This window comes from Alosa alosa, chromosome 17 (assembly GCF_017589495.1).
Source record: "Alosa alosa isolate M-15738 ecotype Scorff River chromosome 17, AALO_Geno_1.1, whole genome shotgun sequence".
Lineage (NCBI taxonomy): Eukaryota > Metazoa > Chordata > Actinopteri > Clupeiformes > Clupeidae > Alosa > Alosa alosa.
Genome location: NC_063205.1, coordinates 22,647,093 through 22,673,548, shown reverse-complemented (window position 1 = coordinate 22,673,548; position 26,456 = coordinate 22,647,093). Strand labels below are relative to the sequence as shown.

At 41.2% G+C, this 26,456-nt stretch overlaps 1 protein-coding gene across 4 annotated transcripts in view; it reads left to right on the top strand.

Annotated features, from left to right (window-relative positions):
* The window catches only part of sfmbt2 (Scm like with four mbt domains 2), a 56,932-nt gene that overhangs the window by 13,757 nt on the left and 16,719 nt on the right, over positions 1-26,456 (top strand). For 3 of the 4 annotated variants that reach the window (XM_048268205.1, XM_048268206.1, XM_048268203.1), the window contains exons 5-10: positions 6,112-6,132; positions 19,308-19,396; positions 19,880-20,123; positions 21,888-21,985; positions 23,163-23,264; positions 23,563-23,710. In XM_048268205.1, coding sequence (XP_048124162.1) covers positions 6,112-6,132; positions 19,308-19,396; positions 19,880-20,123; positions 21,888-21,985; positions 23,163-23,264; positions 23,563-23,710 — 702 coding nt within the window. The remainder of the gene's footprint in view (positions 1-6,111; positions 6,133-19,307; positions 19,397-19,879; positions 20,124-21,887; positions 21,986-23,162; positions 23,265-23,562; positions 23,711-26,456) is intronic. The other variant, XM_048268204.1, reaches the window with a different exon arrangement.

Sequence of the window (26,456 nt, the reverse complement as noted above, 5' to 3'; positions counted from 1 at the left end):
AAGCTAACATACCGGTACCATCAACCCTTAAAGGTGTAGAATGTTGGAAAATGAACGTTCTAAAGAATATCTGGGTTCATTGAATTCAACATGGAATTTTAGAACCTTGAATTGTTGCGGAACAGAATCTTATGTTAGAATATTCAAAAACCCACACCTTAACAAACCTAGGTGTATACCTTATCTACCTACCTTCCATAGAATACACCTGGATTCTCCACCTGTACTAACTAAAACTCCTGGCGGACTAGCTAACACACCTGTAGAAAATAACATGCCTGGACTATCTGTTGGTGTATTCTCAAGGCCTGACACACGTGCGATAACTGATACACCTGTTCTAAAGTACCTCATCTACCATAAGTCACTTAAATAATATCTCCTATCTGTCATACTTATCGCTTGCTGTTTTTCACATTCAGTGATGCTTCTGTTGTCTCACACACCCTTGTGGCATCTCCCTCTTTATGTGCAGTCTCAGCATTACCTGCCTTAAAAGATCTGTGTAAACATTGACATTACATCAAGGTCCTTTCACATCAGTGTGTAGCTTTTCAAAAATGTGGTTGTTTGTGTTGACAGTTTGTGTGTGTGTGTGTGTGTGTGTGAGGAAGTGAAGAAGAGATGTAGTTGTGATAGGCGCAAAGTTGACAGCTCAACTTAGGCAGTGACCTGTGGTTTTCTGTATGTGATATTGCACATTAGCCCTGTGGTCTAAAATATGAGCCCTGTGTGTGTGTGTGTGTTTGTGTGTATGCACTTGTGCGAGTGTGTGTTTATTTATTCAGTGCCTGTTTCTTGGGAGTGTTTGGTCATGCTCTGTCTTGGCCTGTCACAATGATTATGTTATCAACATGATTACATCACAATGATTACGTTACATACATGAATACAACATAAAGTTGAAACATATTGCCCAACAGTTGTGTTTAAAGTTGCCCTCTAATCAGGCTACTGCATGCTAGCCCAGCTCCTTAGCCATTAGCTACCACTACTACTCCTTTAGCTGTTGTGGATCAGGCTACTGCATGCTAGTCCAGCTCCTTAGCCATTAGCTACCACTGCTACTCCTTTAGCTGTTGTGGATCAGGCTACTGCATGCTAGCCCAGCTCCTTAGCCATTAGCTACCACTGCTACTCCTTTAGCTGTTGTGGATCAGGCTACTGCATGCTAGCCCAGCTCCTTAGCCATTAGCTACCACTGCTACTCCTTTAGCTGTTGTGGATCAGGCTACTGCATGCTAGTCCAGCTCCTTAGCCATTAACTACCACTGCTACTCCTTTAGCTGTTGTGGATCAGGCTACTGCATGCTAGCTCAGCTCCTTAGCCATTAGCTACCACTGCTACTCCTTTAACTGTTGTGGATCAGGCTTAGGGTTGCCAACCGTTCCGTAAAATACGGAATCGTCCCGTATTTGCAAGGAAAAAGATGTGTTCCGTATTGAACTGATACGGAACGCATTTTGTTCCGTATTATTGAGAATCAACTTGTGCAAATCCATGACAGATCAGTATTATAAGTTAGACTATGAACGAAAAAAATACACATTTGTATGAAATAAAGGGAAACTTTGCTGCTGTCATTTATCCCTCAGTTTGTCTGTCATCACTATCCCAACAGAGAATGCACTTTTCGTTTGAGCCACTGCGAAGTCACGTGATATGCAGCTGATAGCGTGGCGTGAGATGACATGTCTTGTCATGAGTTTTACAGTGCATCTTTGCAAGATGAACAAATAGGCTAGCCTACTTGCTGCAGAATAGCCAAAAAGCCAGAAATAAAATAAGGCTTCACCAAATTCAGAGCTTCTGGAGCTGCTTGTGATGTTCAATATATTTTTTTCTATGACAGCATATCCGCCAGTTCAGTTTTCAGAGATATTTGGTTTGAGGATAATAGGCTACAAACAGTTATTTCTTTATCAAGTGTTTTTGCATCGAAATGATTCTTGTTTTGCACCAGATAGAAAATGGGTAGGCTAGTGGCTATAGAATGTAGTATATTATGTGTGCATTTTAGTAAATAATAGCTCACAATTTTGTAAAATGATGCACTATTTAGTACAATAATACATACATAATTTCAATACCCCCCACACACACACACACTAACTGAAGTGGATGCCGGTGTACTGAAGTGTATTATCGAAACACCCCCCCAACCCCCGTTCCTTATTTTCATATCAGAAAGTTGGCAACCATGCTAGCCCAGCTCCTTAGCCATTAGCTACCACTGCTACTCCTTTAGCTGTTGTGGATCAGGCTACTGCATGCTAGCCCAGCTCCACAAGCTGTATCACCTGTCAGTTTTAACTAGATTATTTACAGGTGTCCAGCTCAGCAAATCTACAGCAAAGACCATTAGTTGTTTAAGTCTTGATAGTTCTCTCTCTACTACTTCATAGCCAGCTTATTTTTTCTACCTAAATGGCCATTGCTACGTAGTTTAAAATTCAGTTGCTGGTAATCTAATTTTTCTAATGCGTGAAATAAGAGAACTTCAATAGAACATCAACGGGATGTATATGTCTCTGCTAAAAGAATAATTAACATAGATTATGTCTTCTCTTGACCTTGAATGATCATGATGAATTCTTTTTCTACCAAAAATGTGGTCATCACTACTAAAATTCTAATTTGAACACAACAGGTGCAGTTCTCTAAACACATGCCATTGTTCACACATTAGTTGAGGGGCCACAAACATGATGAACTCATGAGTAATTAACCTGACATACATGTAATCATGATGATCATGCTTAAGAAATCATAAATCATAATGATGGACCCACCGTACCCAATGCTTTAGTTGATGTGTTGTTCATGCATGAGGTCATTAATGAGAGACTATGAACTCATGTAAATTCCTGATGATTTATAAGATATAAACCAATGAAGTAATACATAAATCATGAATTAATTAATGCATGAATTCATGATAATTCATGCACCCTTACTCTAAAGTGTTACCGATAAACTTTTGCATCAATGCATGTCAGACGCCTTCAGTGGGTGCTGACCTTGACAGAGCAACAAAGCATGGCAATATAACTGTCTTAAGAGAACTAATCAGATACCTAAAAATATGGCATTGCTGTGTGTGTGTGTGTGTGCGTGTGCGTGTGTGTGTGTCTTAAGAGAACTAACTTATCTGAAACATCAGACACCATCACATCCAGCTTTCAACACCTGTAGTTTCAGGTGGGGAGGGGCCTTGTTCATGGTTGAAATGAAAGTGGTGTAAAATTACAATGATCTAATTTATTTTCTGGGACTATATATATTCCAGTAAAAATTGATAGTTTAGCATCCACTCTGATTATTTTGTAAAAAGTAAAATGTCCCTCTCTTTCACTCACTCTCTCTCTCTCACACACACACACACACACACACCAACACATTTATTGAAAATCCATTACTGACTAAAATCCCATTACTTCTAAACAAATGTCAAGAGGCAAATGAACAGTTATATAAATATGGCATTGCTGTGTGTGTGTGTGTGTGTGTGTGCAGGGTGTGATTTGTGTAAAAACCAGAGGGGGGGATGATTTTGAATAAGTTTGTATCCCCCAAAAAAAAAAAAAAGAAACTAAAAAAATTGAATGAACGATTCATAGCCTAGTAATGCTATGGCTAATAATAGCCTATATTAATTCTGCCACCTTTGTAACATTTTAGTTTTAGTTTACGGTGGTGTATGACTTTAAACAGCGAGTGTGCTTGGTATGATGATTAGCTCCTTTAATGCAGGGTAGGACTATGTTTTGACAAGCATACAAATTCACCTTGTTCTTGCCCCATCTGAAATGACTCCTCTACTTTTGCTGCCTCCATCCTTTCTGTATTTGTTGTGTAAAAAAACGTTGTATATGATGGCACTGAAGTCTTAAGTGAGTGAATTGGCTAACAGTGTTAGTTGGTAACCAAATAGCCTACACATTGCGCTACACGCTACGTGCATTCTCTCTCCTGCTGATTTGCGTTCAGTAGCCAAGTGCGTAATATTGCAAAAGTTGAAAAAATAAATGTGTTTATTGTAGCCTACAGAAAATAAATAGCCTGCTATCATACTGTCAGTTAATTGGCTACAGTGCAGTGAAGAGTTTGGAGAGTAAAGTTATAGGGCAACTTGAAATTTTATGAAAATAACTTAAGAACCAGAACATCAAGACCATGACGCTTCTATTTCTTGCAGCTGTTAAAACGCCCGCTAGATAGTTTAAATACCCACCAACATTCGTTTTTGCAGTACAGATTATTTCTGAAAGTTATATGTCTACTAGGCCTAGCCTACTGGCTGATTTATCAAAGGAGTGCTTTCTCGTTCGTCCTCCGCAAACTACAGGTGTTTCGGTAGAGAGCCATTGAATAAGCGATGCCAAGCAATTTCTGTAACACTTTTTGTGACATAGCAAATATCTCATTTAATGTAAGTTCCTTCGGACGATAGGCCTACTTCTACTCTACGTGCAGTTGTCCTCCATCTCAGTTGCATCAGTTTTCTAATTTTGAAGGTTCTAAAATATGACGATATGCTTCACTGAATCCTTCTCGTTTTCTTTCATTTGTCCAGCTAACTTTTCCATTGAAACTAGCCATTGATGATGGATTACACACTCAACATTCTGAAATGTCCTGCACGATCAAGGCCAAATTAAGTTATCACGCAGCCACTGTGTCAGCAGCATGAGTGCTGATGGTGACAGTGTGTTTCTGATGTCAGATTGTTATGTAGGCTAGCCTACTAGACTGTTCTCACGTTGCAGCGCTTTTCTTATATGAAGTAGCATTAATCAATATGAGGGGCAGAGGGGGATAAATGTTGTCCCCACCGGGATAAAAATAATTTAGCAGAGGTAGGGATAGGAAAACCAGAGGGGGTGGGGGGGGGGGGAATCCCCACCATCCCCCCCTACAAATCGCACTCTGTTGTGTGTGTGTTTAGTTGGGAGAGTGGTTGTTTGCACGGTTCAGGCAGGGTTGTTTGTTCTTCTGGTTGTTAACACGACATATACATTACCCCTGCATGCTCACACATCATCATGGGGATAAATCCGTGCGTCTTGAAGCCAAACACATGATGCCCTGTGCTCTCTCTACTGTAAGTAAGACACATGTCTAAATCTGCGTTGACACACAGGGAATCTGAAATATTCACCAATGTTTCATAAGTAGCCAAACAGAGTCCATGCAACATTGATATGTGTGTGTGTGGGTGTGTGTGGGGATATTTAGTTTTTTATAAATTCCAAGTATCTTCTGAACATTGTGTTTGGGTAAGATGTTATTTCTGTACCAGCGCTAAGTGTTTTAAATAGCTTGGCAGGGTTTATAGTAGCACATATGTGTTGTTGGGTAATGCTTCTTAGGATCTTCTGCAGGATATTTTCTTTAAAATCGAAAACCTTAAAAGTAAAACAAAAAAAACTCTCAGTTTTGCGTATTTATTTGGAGATTTGTGCATTCTAGAGCAGTATGTACTGTATGGCTGTGTGGGTCTATGAAGAGCTGTAGCTTGCGTATGTATTTGGAGATCTGTGCATTCTTAGAGTATGGATGACTGTGTGGGTCTTTGTATGGAGAGCTGTAGCTTGCCAATGATTGCAGGACTCCCAGTACAGTAGGGGACGTGAAGAGTGATTTACTGAAGCTTGAGGTGTGGGTTGTTTTTGCTGTGTAATTGGATGCTTTTTCAGACTCACTGCACTGTCTTTGTGTTGTGCTGTGTACATTTGTGTGTGTGTGTGTGTGTGTGTGTGTGTGTGTGTGTGTAGAAATTGCTGAATTACTGAAATACTTTTCTACAAATATGTGTGTGTGTGTGTGTGTGTGTGTGTGTGTGTGTGTGTGTGTGTGTGTGTAGAAATTGCTGAATTACTGAAATACTTTTCTACAAATATGTGTGTGTGTGTGTGTGTGTGTGTGTGTGTGTGTGAGAACAAAGAGAGGGAGGAGAGGGTATGTATAGAAGTCTGTATAGAAGTCTGGATTGCACTGTGTGTGTGTGTGTGTGTGTGTGTGTGTGTGTGTGTGTGTGTGTGCCACCTACCTCTGCACTGGTGCTGGTGTATGTTAGTCACGTGTCTTTCTGTCTGTTTGTTTCTCAGATGACGTTTACCTAAGAAAAGGTAAGCAGACATTCTGAATAACTTAACGCCTGCCTGCTCAGGAGATGCTCAAGCACATATGCATGCTCCTCACACACACACACACACACACACACAAATCTCTCTCTCTTTCTCTCTGTCTATCTCTCTCTCTCTCTCTCTCAATGTCTTTGTCTCTCTATGTCTCTCTGTCTCTCTCTCTCTCACACACACTTTCTATTCCTGTCTCATTCCTACCTTAGATGTCTTCACCTTTCATCTATTATACTCTTATACTCTTACCCATCTCATCACAGCTCTGAGACTCCTGCATCTATCTATCTATCTATCTATCTATCTATCTTCTGTTCTCTATCCCTCATTTATGTTTAAGTCCTCCTCATCTCTCTCTCTCTCTCTCTCTCTCTCTCTCTCTATATATATATATCCCCATCTTTCTCGCTCATCTCCATAGTGTTTGCTGTAGTCCAGCTCTGTGTCTGTTACTATCTGTGTCTGTGTATATGTGTCTGTCCTTACTATAGAAACATTATCCATACTATAGGAATATTATTTATACTATAGGAATATTATTTATACTATAAGAATTAGGGCTGTCACTTTTGTGAAAAAATCCTGTTCGATTTTTTTTGAGACATAAGTGTTCATTGAATCGATTGTAAAATCGATTTCTCATGTCTAAAGATGTTTCCATTTTCAGCGCCAAATATAGGCCAATACACAAACAACTAACAGGCATTAGGACGAACGTAAAGAGGGCGCTTGTAGACGCACAAGTCAGCAATATTTCTGATGATTTATTGGTGTGAAGTTTCATGCACAATGACAAACAGGAGTGTAACATTCTCGAAAAACAATAAGCCGAGTGGACTGCCATTACATCAGTGACAAACATGACTGCAGGCTTCAACGTAGCTGTGTCTGTGTTTACGATTAGAAATGTCAAACAAATTTCGCCTACAGTACTGTACGTAGAACTCGATTGCACAGTTTGCGTAGCCTACCGCTTTGTTCTTCTCCATAGTTTGATATACCAAAAACCCGAAGTACTTCCACATCGAACTTCTCAAGTTATTAGGGCCTATCACTCGTCTCTCTTATGTCGCACAGGTTGATCGTCCATTTTTTAGCAAACCACGAGCAGCACAGCAGCTGATTGAAACAGCTGTTTCCGGTGCGTAACATTGGTGGGAATTTTCTTTTTAGCTTTCGCAATGCTTACTGCACTTCGGAATTCTTTTATATTCTTATATTCTTGTTTGTGAATTTTGTTACATATCCTTTTTTATTTGTTTAATTAGTTTAAAATTAATAGTGTACATATTTGGTTAAAATCGATTCCCTATTTTAGTTTTTTCGAAACTTGTGTTGTTTGGTCCAATCGATTGTGCAATCGATGTTCTTTGTTTTTATGCTTTTTGTTTGTTTTATAATTTGTATTGACATTTATTTCATCATTATTTTATTTATAAGCTAAGGTTGCTAGCACAGGTGTCTAAAAAGAGATAAAAACACCTCCAATCAGATGACGTTGGCAGAAGTGGCCCCCAGCTCATTTGAGTTTGAGACCCCTGTACTATAGGAACATTATCGGTACTATAGAAACATTATCCATACAATAGGAACATTACTACAGGAATATTATCGGTACTATAGAAACATTATCCATACTATAGGAACATTATTCATACTATAGGAACATTATTCATACTATAGGAATATTATTCATACTATAGGAACATTATTCATACTATAGGAGCGTTATCCGCACTATAGGAGTATTAACGATACTATAGGAACACTTTTCCCTTATCCATACTGGAGGAACAGGATACCTAGATCTGATGAATATTATTCATTTATGTATCAGTTTAATCACAGATATTACCCCTGAAATTCCTCTTGAGAAACAGTTTGTGACAGATATGAGAGCTTTGTGTACTTTGTAAAAAGTTGTCCTTTATCCCCCAACACCAAGGTTGTCTTTAACAGAGATCTAGAAACAAGGTAATATTGAGGTGTTAAGGTATTAAGTTAGTGAAACAAGTGAGAATGATTTGCGACCCTGTTCAACACCATGAGATAATTATATATGATAGTATTATTTATCTCACTGTTATCCAGGAGAGACTTGGACAATAGTGAGGAGATCTCTTTGTATTTTTTTATGAGTAGTCTCATTTATTCATTATCCTTCTTTCCCCCTTTCCTTCTTTCCTTTCATTTCTCTATCTCTCTCTCTCCCTCTTTCTCTCTCTCTCTCTTCCCCTCTCTCCCTCTCCCTCTCACTCTCTCTCTATCTCTCTCTCTCTCTCTCTCTCTCTCTCTCTCTCTCTCTCTCTCTCTCTCTCTCTCTCTCTCTCCTCTCTCTCCCTCTCACTCTCTCTCTCTCTCACTCTCTCTCTCTCTCTCTCTCTCTTCCCCCTCTCTCTCTCTCTCTCTCTCTCTCTCTCTCTCTCTCTCTCTCTCTGCTCATTCTTAGGGCCGTATTAGTATATATAGCACACTGCTACAATGCATGCCTTACAGCTTGTGTATAAAACAGAATGCTTGTATGCATGAACGGATGGCTGTGGTATAGACATGGGTGCATGGCCGTGTGTGTGTGTGGTGTGCATATGTGTGTGTGTGCAGTGTGTGTGTATGTGTGTGTAGGTTTTGATGTGTATTTGCATGTAATGTTGAGTGTGTAGTTTCTAGCTTTGTTTTAGTATAGATACCAACTGCACACACACACGCACACACGCACGCTCAAAGCACACACACACACACACACACACACACACACACACACACACACACACACACACACACACACACACTTTTAACAGTATTGGCACACCTCACTGACTGAGCCAGATCCCTTTTGACCTTTAATAGTTTAGAAAAAGGGATTGCAGCTGCAACAGTATATCAACAACACACACACACAATAACACATGCACGCTGTCTTCAGCTTCAGCATCACACACACACACACACACACACACACACACACACACACACACACACACACAGACACACACTGCAACTGTATATCAATAACACACTCCAGCTGTCCCTCGGAGGCCTACAGCTTCAGCATCCCTGCCTGACGAAGAGCCGAGTGTCATCTGTTGAATCACCTCTCCTGTCTTGTGTCAAGTGCGGCGGCAAATGCTGTGTCATCATCACATCATATATTATTAAGTAGGCTAAAAGGAGACATTGTTTTTTTGGGCCTCTCACAACAACTGGAGATCTCGACTCATGTGACCACCCTCAAGCTCCTCCCACCGATGAGCTAATTATGGAGGAGAGATATATTATGAAGGAGTATTTATATGATGGAGCTGTGTTATTTTTAGTAAATGTCAAACATTACTATCTACACTAGGCTGAAGGAGAAGCTTCTTCAAAATAAATAATTTGGAGATAGATAGATAGATAGATAGATAGGTAGATAGATAGATAGATAGATAGATAGATACATAAGATAGATAAATAGATAGATCTTTTATTAAGAAGCTCTTGAAGACCCTCCACACTCTTCCACAGATGCTTGCTCTCCTAAAACACACTTACCATGCACTTCTTCTCTTTCTTCAATGCATGGTGATATTTCTGCAATGTAATCTACCTCACTATAGAGTTTAGACAATGCAGATCTTCTGTCAGATAAGCTCTCCTCTCCCGTGCTGCTGCTGGGGCATTTACTGCATGACAGTGGGCTATTTACAATATTTTATGTAAAGTAGAGTTTGTAAACACGTTATCATCAACTTAGTGCACGCACAACTTTTGTTTGAGCAGGAGAGAGAATAACAATGAATAGACGCAGCAACTACAGAAATTGTAGCCAAGGCTACTTGCTGCTTTCTTTTACTGTCTATGGTTGCTGGTTAACAGCACATAATAAGCTTATTTAAGCAAATTCACAAACTCAAGACTTCAAGGCCATCATGGATATAAAACGTTTTTTGAAAACAACGAAAGGATGGAGGGAACAAAGCAAAGTTTGGAGTTATTTCAGATGGGCTACAACAAGATAGGCAAAATTGTGGTGCTTGTCAAAACCTTAGCGCAGCTGGAATAATGCTTATAGGCTGATGTGAAAGCGCACACGATGTTTAAAGCCATACACAACGGTAAACTGGAACAAAACTAAAGGTAACTTTAGCCTTTATAGGGCTGTATAAAGTTGTCCAAATTAATAGGTCGTAATTAGGCGTTGTTGTTGTAAAGATATTGCATGTAGATGTACAATATAGGCTACTAAATTTTTAGTTGACCAATGCACGAACAAAACCGGGAAATGGACAAATATTATCAAGCTGGTGTGCACGATAGAGCCCAATGTCCGTAATGGAAACTCCCTCATGAAAGCAGCCGCCATTCTCCAGTGTCCTGTAGATATCTGGCTCATTGCAGCTTTGCCTCTGGGTACCTCTGCCTTATGGAGGGTGTCTGAGTGTTCATCTTCTGTTGCTGTGTGTGTGTCTCTCTGTGTGTGTGCGTGTGCGTGTGCGTGTGCGCGTGCGCGTGCGTGTGCGTGTGCGTGTGTGTGACAGAGAGTGTGAGAGAGAGAGAAAGGGGCCTCTGTGTGTGTGTGTGTGTGTGTGTTAGAGAGAGAGAGAGAGAGAGAGAAAGGTGGCTATGTGTGTGTGTGTGTGTGTACACACATGCATGCAGGTATGCACAGGCACACTCTGTTACCGTCAATATTTGTTTGTGATACACAGTACAGTACTGTGTGAGATACAGGACAATGTAGATACGCTATACTGCCACATATTGACTGGACTGACCTGCTCTTTCATGCTGCTGTGATCTAGTATGTTTGTCTTTATAAGCCTGAGGGAACTAGAGACAGAAAGAAATCAGATGGGGAGAGAGAGAGAGAGAGAGAGAGAGAGAGAGAGGTTTAATACCCATTTATTGGAACACAAAACTATACAAACATACATAAATACATTCATACAAAAAATATATATATATGTATATATAAACACACCTGACCCCCAACCCCCTCCCCCAACACACACACACACACACACACACACATAACCCCATCCCACCAAACATCCAGAAACCCCAGAAACCCCTGCTCCTGAGGGAAATAGAGGCAGAAAGACATCAGATGGAAAGTGAAAGAGAGAGAGAGTGAGAGAGAGAGAGATCCATGAGTAAGGAGGTATGGGAAGAACTTACATCTTGGGACAAAACTATTGCACAATGTTTGATAGAGCATGTGATGTTTGTGTGTGTGTGTGTGTGTGTGTGTGTGTGTGTGTGTGTGTGTGTGTGTGTGTGTATCCATTCATGCCTGGTGCCTGTTTTTTCATTGCCTGGAGAACTAGGCTGTGCTGGCCGTGGTTGCTATGGCAACCATGGCAGGCTGTGGAGTGGGAGCTCTGTGATGGGGCAGAGCCGCACTTCAAACGATCCATTGGCACCCACCGCCACGCTAGATTACCAACTTCACCCACCGCCACGCTAGATTACCAACTTCACCCACCACCACGCTAGATTACCAACTTCACCCACCGCCACGCTAGATTACCAACCGCCACGCTAGATTACCAACTTCACTCACTGGCATCATGCTACATTACCAACTTCACCCACCACCACCACCCTAGATTACCAACTTCACCCACCGCCACGCTAGATTACCAACTTCACCCACCGCCACGCTGGATTACCAATTTCTCCTATGTTACCACACCACCACTACACCAGCCAGATAGTCAACAGCATGCCAGATTACCAACTGCCCCCATGTTACCACCACATCAGTGGGCACATATTTTCCCACTGCACCAGTGGGGCAAATTCTCCCCACTCGATTACCAAAGTGGGGTAAATGTATCATACAAGAGTCTCCCATTTCGTCCTCTTATTTCTCATGTTCTCTTCTCTCTTTTACTCTCTTCTTTCCTCTTCTCCTCTCTTTTCCTCTCCTCTCTCCCATTTCCTCTTCTCTTTTCTCCTCTCTTTTCTTCTCTTCTTCTCTCCTCTTCCCTCTTTTCCTCTCTTCTCCTCTTCCCTCTCCTCTCCTCTCCTCTCTTCTCCTCTCCTCTCCTCTCCTCTATTCTCCTCTCTTCTTCTTTCTTCTCCTCTCTTCTCCTCTCTTCCCTCTTCTCCTCTCCTCTCCTCTTCTCCTCTTGCTTCCCATTTTCTCTCTACGTCTCACTTCCCCTCCTCTTTGCTTCTCTCATGCACACTCCATGTCATTATTTTAATATTCTCCTCTCTTTTCTTGGGACCTCTTCATACCTGTCAGATTTTGTAATCACTGCTCTTATGATTCTCAGTATTAGCTGAGATTCCTGGAACATTAGGGGCCCTATCATGACATTCTAAAGTGCATGGTCACTCGTCAAAAGTCTATTCAAATTTAGTAGGATGTCCAGTTCACATTGGGAGGGGTTTCGTTATAAAAAGTGGAGCGCATGGCGCAACAAGGTGTTCCTAGGTTTTTTAATCAGTCAAATGGGTGTGTTTGGGGTGAAACATCATTTAAACCAATGAGAATGACATCTGGCATTCCCTTTAACGGCGCAAAGCGCGATATGTCAAATAAATGCATCGGTATTTTGGCATTCAACGGCGATTTGAAGGGGCTGCTTTACAGACCGTATGAAATAGTCATTCTTAAACCATGCTTTACTAAAACCTAGCATAGCCTTCACGCATTTGCACTCGTCTATTATTTGAACTCATTGGCAAAGTGAAACTAACTTCACCAAGGTGTCAGTCAACGAAGACAGTTATATGCAGTTACTTTCACTATTGACTGACAATGGGTTACCATCGAAAACAGGCTGGAAAAAGCAACACTTACCCTAATATTGCTCAAATGACTGAATAAAACAAAATTTATCCTGCAGAGGAGTTGCTTATATCTCGTGACAGTGCGTCTTCAGCTGTGCTCCATACGTGTCTCTCGCCTCTCCCCTAATCAGTTTTAACCGTCATTACCAATTTGCAAATGATGGTGAATAACTACTCATCATGAGATGTACAGTATTACGTAATATCTTTATTGTAATTATGTTTTCCATTGTAATCGTGCAATTTGTAATGCTTTGCATGGACGTGCACTGGTGTGCGTTCATGAATGATAGAAGGATGGTGCGTGCACCTGCCAATATGACTGTTGACATGCGCTCTTAAAATAGCATATGAACAATTCGCCATTGATTTCTGTCCAGGTTTAGGTGGTGTATGATAGCGATTTTTAGACAACGCGCCAGGCCCCTCCCTAGGTTGTTAATTGCCACACCCCTGGTCGCAACGTGCAAAATACCGAATTAAGCTTTGCGCGAGTGAATAACAAGCTTTACGCCATACGCTGGAGCCCAAAATACAGCCCTAGGACTTCATGGGAGTTTCATTTTGTGTTTTGTTTTCCTTCATCAAAGTGAAACCTTTGAGCCTATTGTCCAAGTCTTTGAACCTTTTGTCCAAGACAAAGATACATTTGGGCCATTTGATTTAATGATAAAGCTCAACAGAATTGACTGAATTGATTTTGCCAGAGTTACTATTTCCAGAAAGTGGCCTGTTTCCACTTACAGCTATAACCTTCTACAATAATGTTCAATTACCGATTATGAATTAACATTAACTATGTACTTTCGTAGTAATAAATCAGAATTTAGAGTTGATTTATGGGTTATTCTATATCAATTCAGCACATGTTTTATTTGGCACTATGGTCTCAGATTTGTTATCTTTTTATTGTGTCCAAGCAGTCCCCATGTGCTATGACTTGAAAGAGACTGAAAAATCAGCCTGATATCCTATTTCAGTGCTGAAATGTATTTTCAATTATGAATAGACAAGGCTTAGAAAATGGTTGAAAATGCCACTATTTAATTTGCACCACTCTCCTCTCTCCTAATGAAAGCACATCTGTTTCTGAAAATGTGAACACTGATAGTATCATGTGTAGATGTGTAATATCACATTGGAATTACTGTCCCTCCCACCACTGATGTGTTATTGATTGAAAGAAACTCCAATAATGTTTTTTACAGCAATTGGAAAATGTCCCATTATCGCTCTGAAGTGGCCTTTAATGCAGAGCACTAACAATCTCGAAACCATACGGTGTGTGTGTGTGTGTGTGTGTGATTAGTGGGGACACTGTGTGGGGTTGGAGGCAGGTGGTGTGGGTGTATGTATGGAATGCTTGATTGTGGCAAAAATCATTATCACGATTATTTTGTTCAATATTGAGATTACGATTATTAAACACAATTACTCAGTGATTTTGGAATTATCATCCATTTTTATTTTTTTCATTACATTTTTTAAAAATAAAAATATATATAATATAATCATTTAAATATATATGCATTTTAAATATAATTCAACATAAAAAAAAATGCATGCAAAAAGATAATGCACATGACGACACAAGACAAAAAAAGAGCATTGTTATGAAACGGAATAAATAATCATAAATAAAAATAATAAAAATAATCATTATATTTTCATTATGTTGTTTTCATAATCGTTGGAAGTCATAATTACGATTATTCAATTAATTTGATTAATTGCACAGCCCTAGTATATGTGTGTTATTTGTTGTTTCAGGCAGGGGTGGTGTGTATATGTGTCTGTGTGTTTAGGGGAAGTGGGGGGTTTTAGTGCAGGGTAATATTATGCAGTCTATCAATAGACATCTGACTATGACGGCAGGGAATTCACCCAGTCATGGTACTATACAATTTAATATGTTTCTAAATATAAAGAAATATTGCCAGATGGCTAGAGAGATGGATGTGTGTAGAGATTAGTCTGGCCTGATTAAAAAGGAAAATGAACTGAACAGAATGAAATGCATGCCTTGTTAATAATGTTAACGAGTCTACTCCAGTGATGGTGTGTGTGGTTGACCTCTCGTGGTTAGACCTAGTCATCTGTCTGCCTGTGCCGTCTAGACAGGGATGATATTCCGTCTGCCTGCAGAGAGCGTGCATTCCGGAACCCTCATACCAGAACACTCTGAAATACCACAACACCCATGCACACTCCCTTTTCAACACATTGCTCTCATAGGCCTAAGGCTCTAAGTGTGTGTGTGTGTGTGTGTGTGTGTGTGTGTGTGTGTGTGTGTGTGTGTGTGTGTTTGTTTGAAAGTTCAATTTATTTGGGGTTTACTCTATGATGAGTAATACTTTCTCTTTGACTCATAGGAAAGTGTAGCGTGTGTGCGTGTGTGTGTATCTGTGTGTGCGTGTGTGTGTGTGTGTGCGCGCGTTTGTTTAACAGGAACAGGTTGGGAAAGTACAGCGTGTATCTATTCCATAGTATCAGAGAATTTTATCAGGTCAGATATTTGGCAAGTATTGTTTATCAGATGGCATCGGATACTTCTGTGTGTGTGTGTGTGTGTGTGTGTGTGTGTGCATGTTTGTGAGTGCATTTTTGTGTGTGTGTGTGTGTTGTGTGTGTGTGTGTGTGTGTGTGTGTGTGGGTTATATATCTATGTGTGTCTGTGTGTGTATGCGTGTGTGTGTGTGACTGCATACAGCAGTAGTGGTGTATTTTGGCACATGTGTGTCTGTGGAGGGGTGTGTATGTAGCCTATGTGGAATACAAACAACTCTGGCTTGGCACACACGCAAATAAGTAGTATACAGAGCCCCTCCCTTCACTCATCACTAATACACACACACACACACACACGCGCGCGCGCGCGCACACACACAAATTCTGCTTTGAATTCCAAATAACCCATGGGAATATTTAATGCCAAATTCTCCACACACCACTAACTGACTGACAAGGCTGATATCCTCCTATACTGTTACCATACCAATATACCTTTATCACCTGGTCTCTCTCTCTCTCTCTCTCTCTCTCTCTCTCTCTGTGTCTGTCTGTCTGTCTGTCTCTGAATTCAAATACATTTAATTCATTTTATTTCATTGGCAGGACTATTTTAAGAGAAATAAATAATGTTGGCAAAGTGTAGAATGCAAAAACACAGAAAAAGCGATGGAAGCTTCTCACACTTTCTCTCTCTCCTTTCCTTCCTCCGCCTGTGTGTGTGTGTGTGTGTGTGTGTGTATGCGTGTGTGCGCTGCAGCGCAGCGCAGCGCAGGTGTGTGTGCAGTGCGCAGCGCAAGGCCTGTGTAAGTGTCCGTGTGCGTGTGTGTGTGTGTGTGTGCGCGTGTGCAGTGTGTGTGTGCGTGCGTGCGTGTGTGTGTGTGCGTGTGTGTGCGTCTGTGTAAGTGTGCTTTCCTGCAGTGATAAGCGTTCTGTTTTGTTCCTCCTTGTGAAGTTGTAATAATTGCTCTGATTATCTCAAATAATCCCCAAAATCAGACTGCCTTGTTTACACACCGTGGGCCCTGAGAGGAGATATGCAAATCCCAGTTTTGCATAAAAGAAATTTGCTTTGTCAATTTCTAGGGGCGGCTGAGAACACATTGTGTGAGAGAGAGAGAGAGAGAGAGAGAGAGAGAGAGAGAGAGAGAGAGAACGAGAGACACAGAGACACAGAGACAGAGACAGAGTATGTTCAATGTATGTAATAATTGCTTTGGCAATACAAAAGTCTAACTATTTGTCATGCCAATAAAGCACTTTTGAATTGAATTGATTTGACAGAGAGAGAGAGACACAGAGAGAGACACAGAGAGAGAGAGAGAGAGAGACAGAGAGAGAGACAGAGAGAGAGAGAGAGAGCTAGAGAGAGAGCTAGAGAGAGTACAAGAAAGGGGGCAAGAGATGGAGAGAAAGATAAACTTAAAAGAAGGAGAGAGAATAGGACAGATTGATAGAGATAAAGGTGTGTATATTATGCAGTTTTTTGTTTTAAATCTCCACACACACATAAACACACACAAATGCATGCAACACTAAAGGCTACTTTCTAACACACACACATCCACACACGCACACCCACACACAAACGCACACAAATGCACGCAACACTAAAGGCTCCTTTCTAACACACACACACACACACACACATACACACACACACAAATGCACGCAGCACTAAAGGCTCCTTTCTAACACACACACACACACCCACACACACATATAAACACACACACACAAACGCACACAAATGCATGCAACACTAAAGGCTACTTTCTAACACACACACATCCACACACACACACACACACACACACACACACACATATACACACACACACACACACACAAACGCACACAAATGCACGCAACACTAAAGGCTCCTTTCTAACACACACACACACACACACACACACATTCACACACACACACAAATGCACGCAGCACTAAAGGCTCCTTTCTAACACACACACACACACCCACACACACATATAATATATACACACACACACAAACGCACACAAATGCACGCAACACTAAAGGCTCCTTTCTAACACACACACACACACACACACATATGCACACACATACAGTATACACACACACACACACACAAATGCATGCAGCACTAAAGGCTCCTTTCTAATCCTGGTGCGTGCTACGGGGTTTTAGGAAAGCTTTGTTTATATCAGACACCACAATGAGATCGTTATTCTCTTTTGTTCCCCTCGGTCCTCGATCACCTATTGTCTTTCTACAAACACACCGCCATTAAATTGCCCTATTTGAACAGATTTATCTATATAGTGGCACAAAGTCCCCCATCATCCCTTTTAACGCACATATTGCACTTACATACCAGTTATTGCTATAGTTTTATATTACACAGAGGGCTGTAACCATATTTTACCTCAAAGTGTTCTTGATGAAAACAAGAGGTAATCTTGCATACTCTAATGCAAGGGAAGTAAATGTGTGTGTGTGTGTGTGTGTGTGTGTGTGAAGATGAAAAGAAGGGATCTGGGATGGAACAGGGCTAGGTCAGGCCACACAGAGTCATGGAACATTCCGGAAATGCTGCTGTCTAGTCACCACACCCGGCATCCATGCAATACAAGGCTGAACATTTTTATTCCTAACATTCCAGGAATATTCAGAGGATCACATCACTATTGCTAGTCAAATTCAGTTGACAGAAGGATGGACACATACGCACACACACAGAGACACACGCACATATACGCATAGATTTATGTTGGAAACTTTAGAGTCAGACAAATGGGCTGTAATGGAGATGGATTAGAGAACAATAGAATAGAGTTGAGCTGAATTTAATTGAATTGATTTAAATTGAGTGGAATTGAAAGTCAGGTTGCAGTATTGTTAAGGATCTGTGCGTGACCTGAATAGAATTGAATTGAACTGATTTGAATTTAATTTAATTGAGTTGAATTGAAAGTTGCAGTATTGTTAAGGGTCTGTGTGTGTGTTGAATTGAATTGAAAGTCAGGTTGTAGTATTGTTAAGGATCTTGTGTGTGAGACTGTTGTGTGTGTGTTGATGCCTGATGATAATGCCTAGTCTGACGGGATTTGTAAAAATAGGCACTCTATTTGTGAGTGCTGGTGATGTCCTGTAGGTCTGGAAAAGAGTGCGGGAGGGATGTATGGAGAGAGGGATGGAGGGATTTAAAGAGAAGGAAAAGAGGAAGATAAAGGGGAAGATAAAAGAACAGTGGAAACTGTAGGAAAGACAGTTCTCTGAAAACCATTAGAGCCATATCAGGACAGTGTGTGTGTGTGTGTGTGAGAGAGCATGTGTGTGTGTGTGTGTGTGCGTGTGTGTCGAAGCAATTGTGTGTCTGTGTGCGTGCATGTGTTTGTGTGCATGTATGTATGTGTGTGTGTATGTGTGTGTGTGTACATGTCTGCGCATATGTGTGTGTGTGTGTGTGTGTGTGTGTGTGTGTGTGTGTGTGTGTGTGTGTGTGTGTGTGTGTGTGTGTGTGAACATTTTTGTCACTCTCTGTAGGCATCTGTAAATGAACCTAATCTAATTCCCACAATGTAACATGAATTATCCACAGTGCTTACACTGCAGGGCTGAGCAAAAGAGCAATGAGGGGGTTGATTACAGTCAGACACACACACACTGTGTGTGTGTGTGTGTGTGTGTGTGTGTGTGTGTGTGTGTGTGTGTGTGCGCGCGCATGAACGTCTATGTTAACATTATATTTACATGTATTATATGTTGTATGTGCAGTAGAGTTTCATAATTTTGTTTAATATCAACTTTCTCTCTCTCTCTCCCTCCCTCCCTTCCTCCCCCCCCTCTCCCTCTCTCTCTCCCCTCTCTCTCTCTCTCTTCTGTAGCCATTAAGGAGAAGTACAGCGACTGGACAGACTTTCTGGTGCAGGACCTGACTGGCTCACGGACCGCTCCAGCCAACCTCCTGGAAGGGGTGAGACGGCCAGAGAGAGAGAGAGAGAGAGAGAGGAAGAGAGAGAAAGAGAGAGAGGGAGAGAGAGAGAGAGAAAGAGAGAGAGAGATGCTATCTCTATTAAGTGATATTTTTAAGTGGGAGTCAAATGTATGTGTTAAATATGTAAGATAAACAAAACAATGTTGATTAAATAATAGTAATAAGAAGGAAATTAAATGAAATAAATAAATGAATAAATAAATAATAATAAAATATAATATTAATTTAAAAAAATAATAAAGAAAATAATAATAAAATGTTGAGACTATGATTAGATATCTGTTTTTTGTCTGTTATGTGTTTTCTCTCAGTTTGTGGCACATACTTATATAACTCTCTCTCTATCTCTTTGTCTTTCTCTCTTTCTTACCATCACTGTCCCTTGCTCTCTCTTTCTTCCTTTCTTTCTCTTCTCCTCGCCTCTTCTTCCTCCTCCTCTCTATTTTCCTCTCCCTCGTTCAGCCCTTGCGGGGCAAGAACACAGTTGATCTGATCGAGGAAGGGTGTGTGTTGGAGCTTCAGAGTGTGTGTGAGCCGTGCTCATACTGGCCCGCTCGCGTCCTGCGGAACGTGGGTGGACGCCTCCGGCTTCGTTACGCCGGCCTAGACGACCAATCACACGACTCCTGGATCTTCTACCTGGACACAAGGCTCCGCCCCCTGGGTTGGGCTTCAGAGAACAGCCTATCCTTGCAGCCACCCAAAGGTAAGGGGTGGGACATAGAATGTGAACCAATCATAATCAATAAGATGAGAACAGGCGAAGTAGAGAGGAGAGGAGAGGAGAAGAGAGGAGAGGAAAGCGAGGAGAAGAGAGGAGGAAAGGAGATGCTATTGTGAGGAGAGGAGGGGAGAAGAGGAGAGGAGAGGAGAAGAGAGGAGAGGAGGGGAGAAGAGAGGAGAGGAGATGATATTGAAAGGAGAGGAGGGGAGGGGAGGAGATGATATTGAGAGGAAAGGAGATGCTATTGTGAGGAGAGGAGGGGAGAAGAGGAGAGGAGAGGAGAGGAGAGGAGAGGAGGGGAGAAGAGAGGAGAGGAGATGACATTGAAAGGAGAGGAGAGGAGGGGAGGGGAGGAGATGATATTGAGAGGAGAGGAGATGATATTGAGAGGAGATGAGAGGAGGAAAGGAGATGATAGGAAAGGAGAGAAAGAGAGGGGAAGAGCAGAGAGTGAGCAAAAGAGGAGAATAGAGAAGGATGGTGTTAGGGCTTTCCTATTACTGAGGGATAATGGACCATTGCACTTTATGAATAAACAAAGATATCCTCACACACACACACACTCACTCACACACACACACACACACACACACACACAGAGCCATTTGCATTGCTCTGGCACAATATTTGACTGCAGGAAGTACGTGTCAGATAAGACAGAACGAGTTTACAGAACCTGTCTGTAACACAAGAAACTGTGTGTGTCTGTCTGTGTGTGTGTGTGTGTGTGTGTGTGTGTGTGTGTGTGTCCATAGATGTTCAAAACATGGCATTTCTCTGGTGAGGTGAATAGACATAGACTACCGGTACTTATCCCAACATGTCTGATGTTTTTTTTAAATTTAATTCAGTGACTGATTTTGTCAGTCCATTGATTTAGCAGATGCTGTTTACTATTTTAACCCCAGGCACATAAATACAGTGCAGTAGAGTTGCTCCTATATGCCACAGGATCACTTTAGTTCATGAGACACTCTGCTTCTCTTACCTCTTTGAAAAAGGGCACATGCTGTTTATTATTTGCATTTTCATTTCCAAATTGGAATTAGAAGGGAAAGGAAAACAACAACAACAACAACAGCAAATCAATTCAAACAACAAAACATGTCCTCACTCCAGAAGCATATGGATACGCCGTACAGTACGTGTGTACCAGGAGTGTGTGTACATATGTGTGTACCAGGAGTGTGTGTACATATGTGTGTACCAGGAGTGTGTGTACATATGTGTGTACCAGGAAAGGTTTGTGTCTCCTGGGAAAGGTTTACAGACATAGCTGCCTATGTAACACCTGGAAGCTTCCACTCTGTTGGGGGTGGGGGACCTGACCTGAATGTGTGTGTGTGGGTGTGTGTGTGTGTGTGAGAGAGAGTGTGAGTAAGAAAGAAAGAAAAAAGAAAGAAAGAAAGAAAGAAAGAAAGAAAGAAAGAAAGAAAAAAGCACATCAAACAAACAATAATATATGCGTACTGTAAATGAAATTCATTAATAATATTCATTCATAATTCATGGATGCATTGGCTGAGGAAAAACGAAAGCAACAATTCTTAATAAAAAAAGAAATACTTTTGTACCAGCTGTAAGCAGGGTTTGCACTGTTTTAAAAAACAAATTGAGGCACTGATGCCTTTCTGTGTCTCTCTCGCTCTATCTCATTCTCGCTCTCGTTGTACTGCCTGTGTGTTTGTGTTTGTGTGTGTGTGTGTGTGTGTGTGTGTGTGTGTGTGTGTGTGTGTGTGTGTGCAGAACTCAATGACACAAAGACAGCCGACCAATGGCAGGAGGCCCTGGAGTGCATCAAATCAGAGTCACAAACCAGACCACTCCCACTGGAGGTGTTCAAGGTGAGCACAGTAGAAATTATTCTTGTGTCCATCCCTTGCGCCATGTTGTGAAGGTGTGTGTGTGTGTGTGTGTGTGTGTGTGTGTGTGTGTGTGTGTGTGTGTGTGTGTGTGTGGTGTGTACGTGTGTGTGTGTGTGTGTGTTCAAGGTGAGCAAAGTGGAAATTATTCTCGTGTCCATCCCTCACGCCATGTTGTGAAGGTGTGTGTGTGTGTGTGTGTGTGTGAGAGAGAGTATGTGTGTGGTGTATACTATACATGTGTGTGTGTGTGTGATTCTCGTGTATACTATACGTGTGTGTGTGTGTGTGTGTGTGTGTGTGTGTGATTCTCGTGTCCATACCGTATTTATCCCTTGCACCATGTTGTGAAGGCTCACATGACCTCTACTGGAAACCGTTGAAACCGTGTTCCATTCTCATGAATGTGTTAGCAAATCCCTGTGTAGGGACCCTTTGAGTAAAATGTGACAAATTCTGTAATGGTTCACAGTATATCACAGTACTGTATATACCCCTTGGCAAATTGTAAAATGTATGTATGTGTGTAAAATGTATAGTGCATGTTGATTTGACCAGTAGATTTATTTTGTCTAGAAATGACTAGAGCAGGAGACAAAAGATGGTGCACTGTACTAGAGATATATATATAATTGTTTTTCATTTGAAATGTGAATAGGCTATAAATAATTAAGGGATTAACTACTAATTGTCAACAACAATTTATAAACCCAGAAAGAGGCCAAGAGCAAGTTAATCATCTCATATAAAGAGCCATTAACATGACTAAAAATATAATCATCACACATACACAGCTCTCTCTCTCTCTCTCTCTCGCTCTCACTCTCTCTCTCTTCTGTTTTTCTATCTCCCTACAACTCCTTATGCCTCACACACACACACACACACACACACATACCTGTTCTTCAAACACACACACACACACACACACATACACACACACATACCTGTTCTTTCTCGTTTTTTGGTTTAGGAGTGATTATTATGTGATAGACTTCTGATGAAAAGTATTACCTTTAGAGCTGGTGGAACAGGCCAATCAGGCAGTTACTCATGCCCTGTGTGTGTGTGTGTGTGTGTGTGCTGCTGTGTGTGTGTGTGTGTGTGTGTGTGTGTGTGTGTGTGTGTGTGTGTGTGTGTGTGTGTGTTTGTGTTTCAGGACCATGCAGACCTGCATAAACACTCTTTTAAGGTCGGAATGAAGCTTGAGATGATATCACCACAGGAGCCAATACACATTTGTCCGGTGTCTGTGACAAAGGTGAGCAACAAGCACAGGCGTGTGTGTGTGTGTGTGTGTGTGTGTGTGTGTGTGAGAGAGAGAGAACTTGTGTATGTGTGTGTGTGCGTGTGTGTTTGAGAGGGAGAGAGAGAGAGAAAAGAGAGAGAAATCTTGCCCCTATCCCGTGTTCTGTTACTCTTTCCTTCAAATATCCACTCCCTTTCTCTTTCTCTTTCTCTGATCTTCATCTCTCTCTCATTTTTTCTCTCTATTTTTTGTTCTGTAACTCTCCCTCATCCACTCTCTTTCTGACCTCCATCTCCCTTCTTCTTCTCAGGTGTACAGCGAATATTACTTCCAGGTCACTGTGGATGACCTCACCACTGAAGCCCCGCCCAGCTCGGTTGTGTGCCATGCTGATTCGCTGGGCATCCTGCCTATCCAGTGGTGCTTGAAGAATGGGGTGGGGCTGGCACATCCCAGAGGTGGGTTCATATACTTTACCAAACACTACAGTAAGATCCTGGACCTGACCTGACTGTGTGTGTGTGTGTGTGTGTGTGTGTGTGTGTGTGTGTGTGTGTGTGTGTGTGTGTGTGTGTGTGTGTGTGTGTGATATGGGATCTTATCTGACTTGACTTACAGTAATATCATTAAAGTAATATCATGGACCTGACCTGACTGTGTGTGTGTGTGTGTGTGTGTGTGTGTGTGTGTGTGTGTGTGTGTGTCAGATGTGGGATCTTATCTGACTTGACTTATGGTAAAATCATATCAGCAAACGTGCTGATAAAATGCAAGTTGATTTGGATAAGAGTTTTAAAATCGCTGATTTAAAAATGTTTAAATGGTAGAAGAATGCATCTAAATCATCCTGTAAATGTTGTCAGATTCAACTGGTTCAACTGGTTCAAAAAGAAAAAAAAAATAAGAAAAAGAATCTGTAAAGGAAACAGTTGGACTTCATCTTTCACTGTTTTGATCCACCCCAAGTCTCGATATAGCCATTACTGTGTGCTGAGTGTGTTTCACTAATTCACGGATTGGGATAAATGCAGAGACCAAATTTCCCTCACGGGATCAAAAGAGTATATATACTTATACTTATACTTATACTTACTTATACGTTTATAACACTCAGGCTTTTCCTCTAAAAGATAGATAGATAGATAGATAGATAGATAGATAGATAGATAGATAGATAGATACTTTATTGATCCCCAAGGGGTCAAAAGGTCTCAGTAGCATACAGACATCACACATAACATTCACTAACAGCAGAAAAAGTAATTAAAAGTATATAATATAAAAGATAAAGAATATACTAAAATACAGAAGTGTATCAGTGAGAGACTACAAACAGTGAGAGACTACAAATCCCAAGGTGCATTTCAGCAGCATGAATTCTGCCATTATTATGATTGCTAATGATGAGTGTAGCTAATGATAAATAGCAGACATGACCTCACTTAGATTAGGTACTTATGAAGTCTCGTTCTTCTTCCTCAAATGGAGAGTTGGTTGTGAACATAAGTTCATTTTCATTAATATTCAGCCAGAAACACACACACACACACACACACACACAGAGAGAGAGGGACACGCATACACATACACACACACACACACACACACACACACACACACACACACACACACACACGCATGCACACACATACAAGCTCACACAAACATACACACACCCGGACACATGCATTCACACACAGACACACACACACATACACACACCGACAGAAACACAGAAAATTAATTGGCCCCTCTCAGCACGACACAAGGGCAAATAGGGCAGGGGTAGGGGTAAATTCTCCCCAGTGAGAGGAGTCTGGGCTATCTCTGATTTGAAGGGTTGCTTACGTGTGTTGGGGGGGAGGAGGCAAATTTAAGGCTTTCAAATTCCCTCCATTAGAGTAATCACTTGTAGACGCCTCAGATGAGAAATCTAGTTTTGTATTTCTAACAGTTGCATGGAGAGACACAAGCAAAGGGGCCGACACACACACACACACACACACACACACACACACACACACACACACACACACACACACACACACACACACACACACACAACAACAAAGCTGCTTGGTAATTTACTGCCAAATGGTATATGGTAATGTGGCAAGTCCAAACCAAGGCACATGAGCATGTTTATTGATCAGCACCTTTCAACAAACAAAAGTTCTCAAATACAATTCACAAAATGCTAGATCACAATATAAACATTAAAAGGTAACGGTCTACATAATTCAATGATGCATACCCTAATGGTTGTAGTGGACAATGATAATGCTATTTAGCAATCAATAACAATACTAGTTTAATTCTTATACTCTATTCATGCATCTTGAATTTCCCCTTGGGGATCAATAACGTATCTATCTATCAATCTATCCATCTATCCATCTTTCCATCTATCTATCTTTCCATCTATCTATCTATCTATCTATCTATCTATCTATCTATCTATCTATCTATCTATCTACCCATCTATCCATCTTTCCATCTATCTATCTATCTATCTATCTACATCCTACTTTCATATTTCAGTGATCCGATGGCTGGATACTTGTAGTTGTGCTGTTGGTGTGGCAGAGGCCCTCACTACTAATACAGGTTTCACCAGCCATATCCCTGCAGCCTGCAGCTAACATGACCTATATCTGTATAGGCTATTTAATGTCCAAGGGGGTGAATATCTCTATAGGCTATATTTAATGGCTATATCCAATGAGCTTTGGAGAGTAAAATATAGCAGGACCTTTGCAAGTCCAGCCTGCCGGGAAAGTCCCTGAACTTCCCAATGGTCAGTGCACGCTTGGATGAGCAACGTCCACTATAATGAGCAGACTAGAAAACACAAATGACAAGCTTTAGCTGGGAGGCATTATAGTGATCACATTACGAGTGTACCACTTCAGACTCGGGTGCTTTAGCACGGCCAACGTGCCCTGTCCATCTAAATCAGTAGCCTAGGCTATAAAACACATGTTTACATGGGATTCATCAACATCATTAGTTCCTCATGTCTTTCTTTGAGGAGAGTGGCAATACTACCCATTTCTGTCAGTAGGCGCCATAGACCTCTAAGTATATATTTTTGGGGGCTTTTTATGCCTTTTTTAATGAGATAGGATAGTGGAGAATGACAGGAAGCGAGTGGGAGAAAGAGTCGGGGTGGGATCCGGAAAGGACCACGGGGTGGAAATCGAC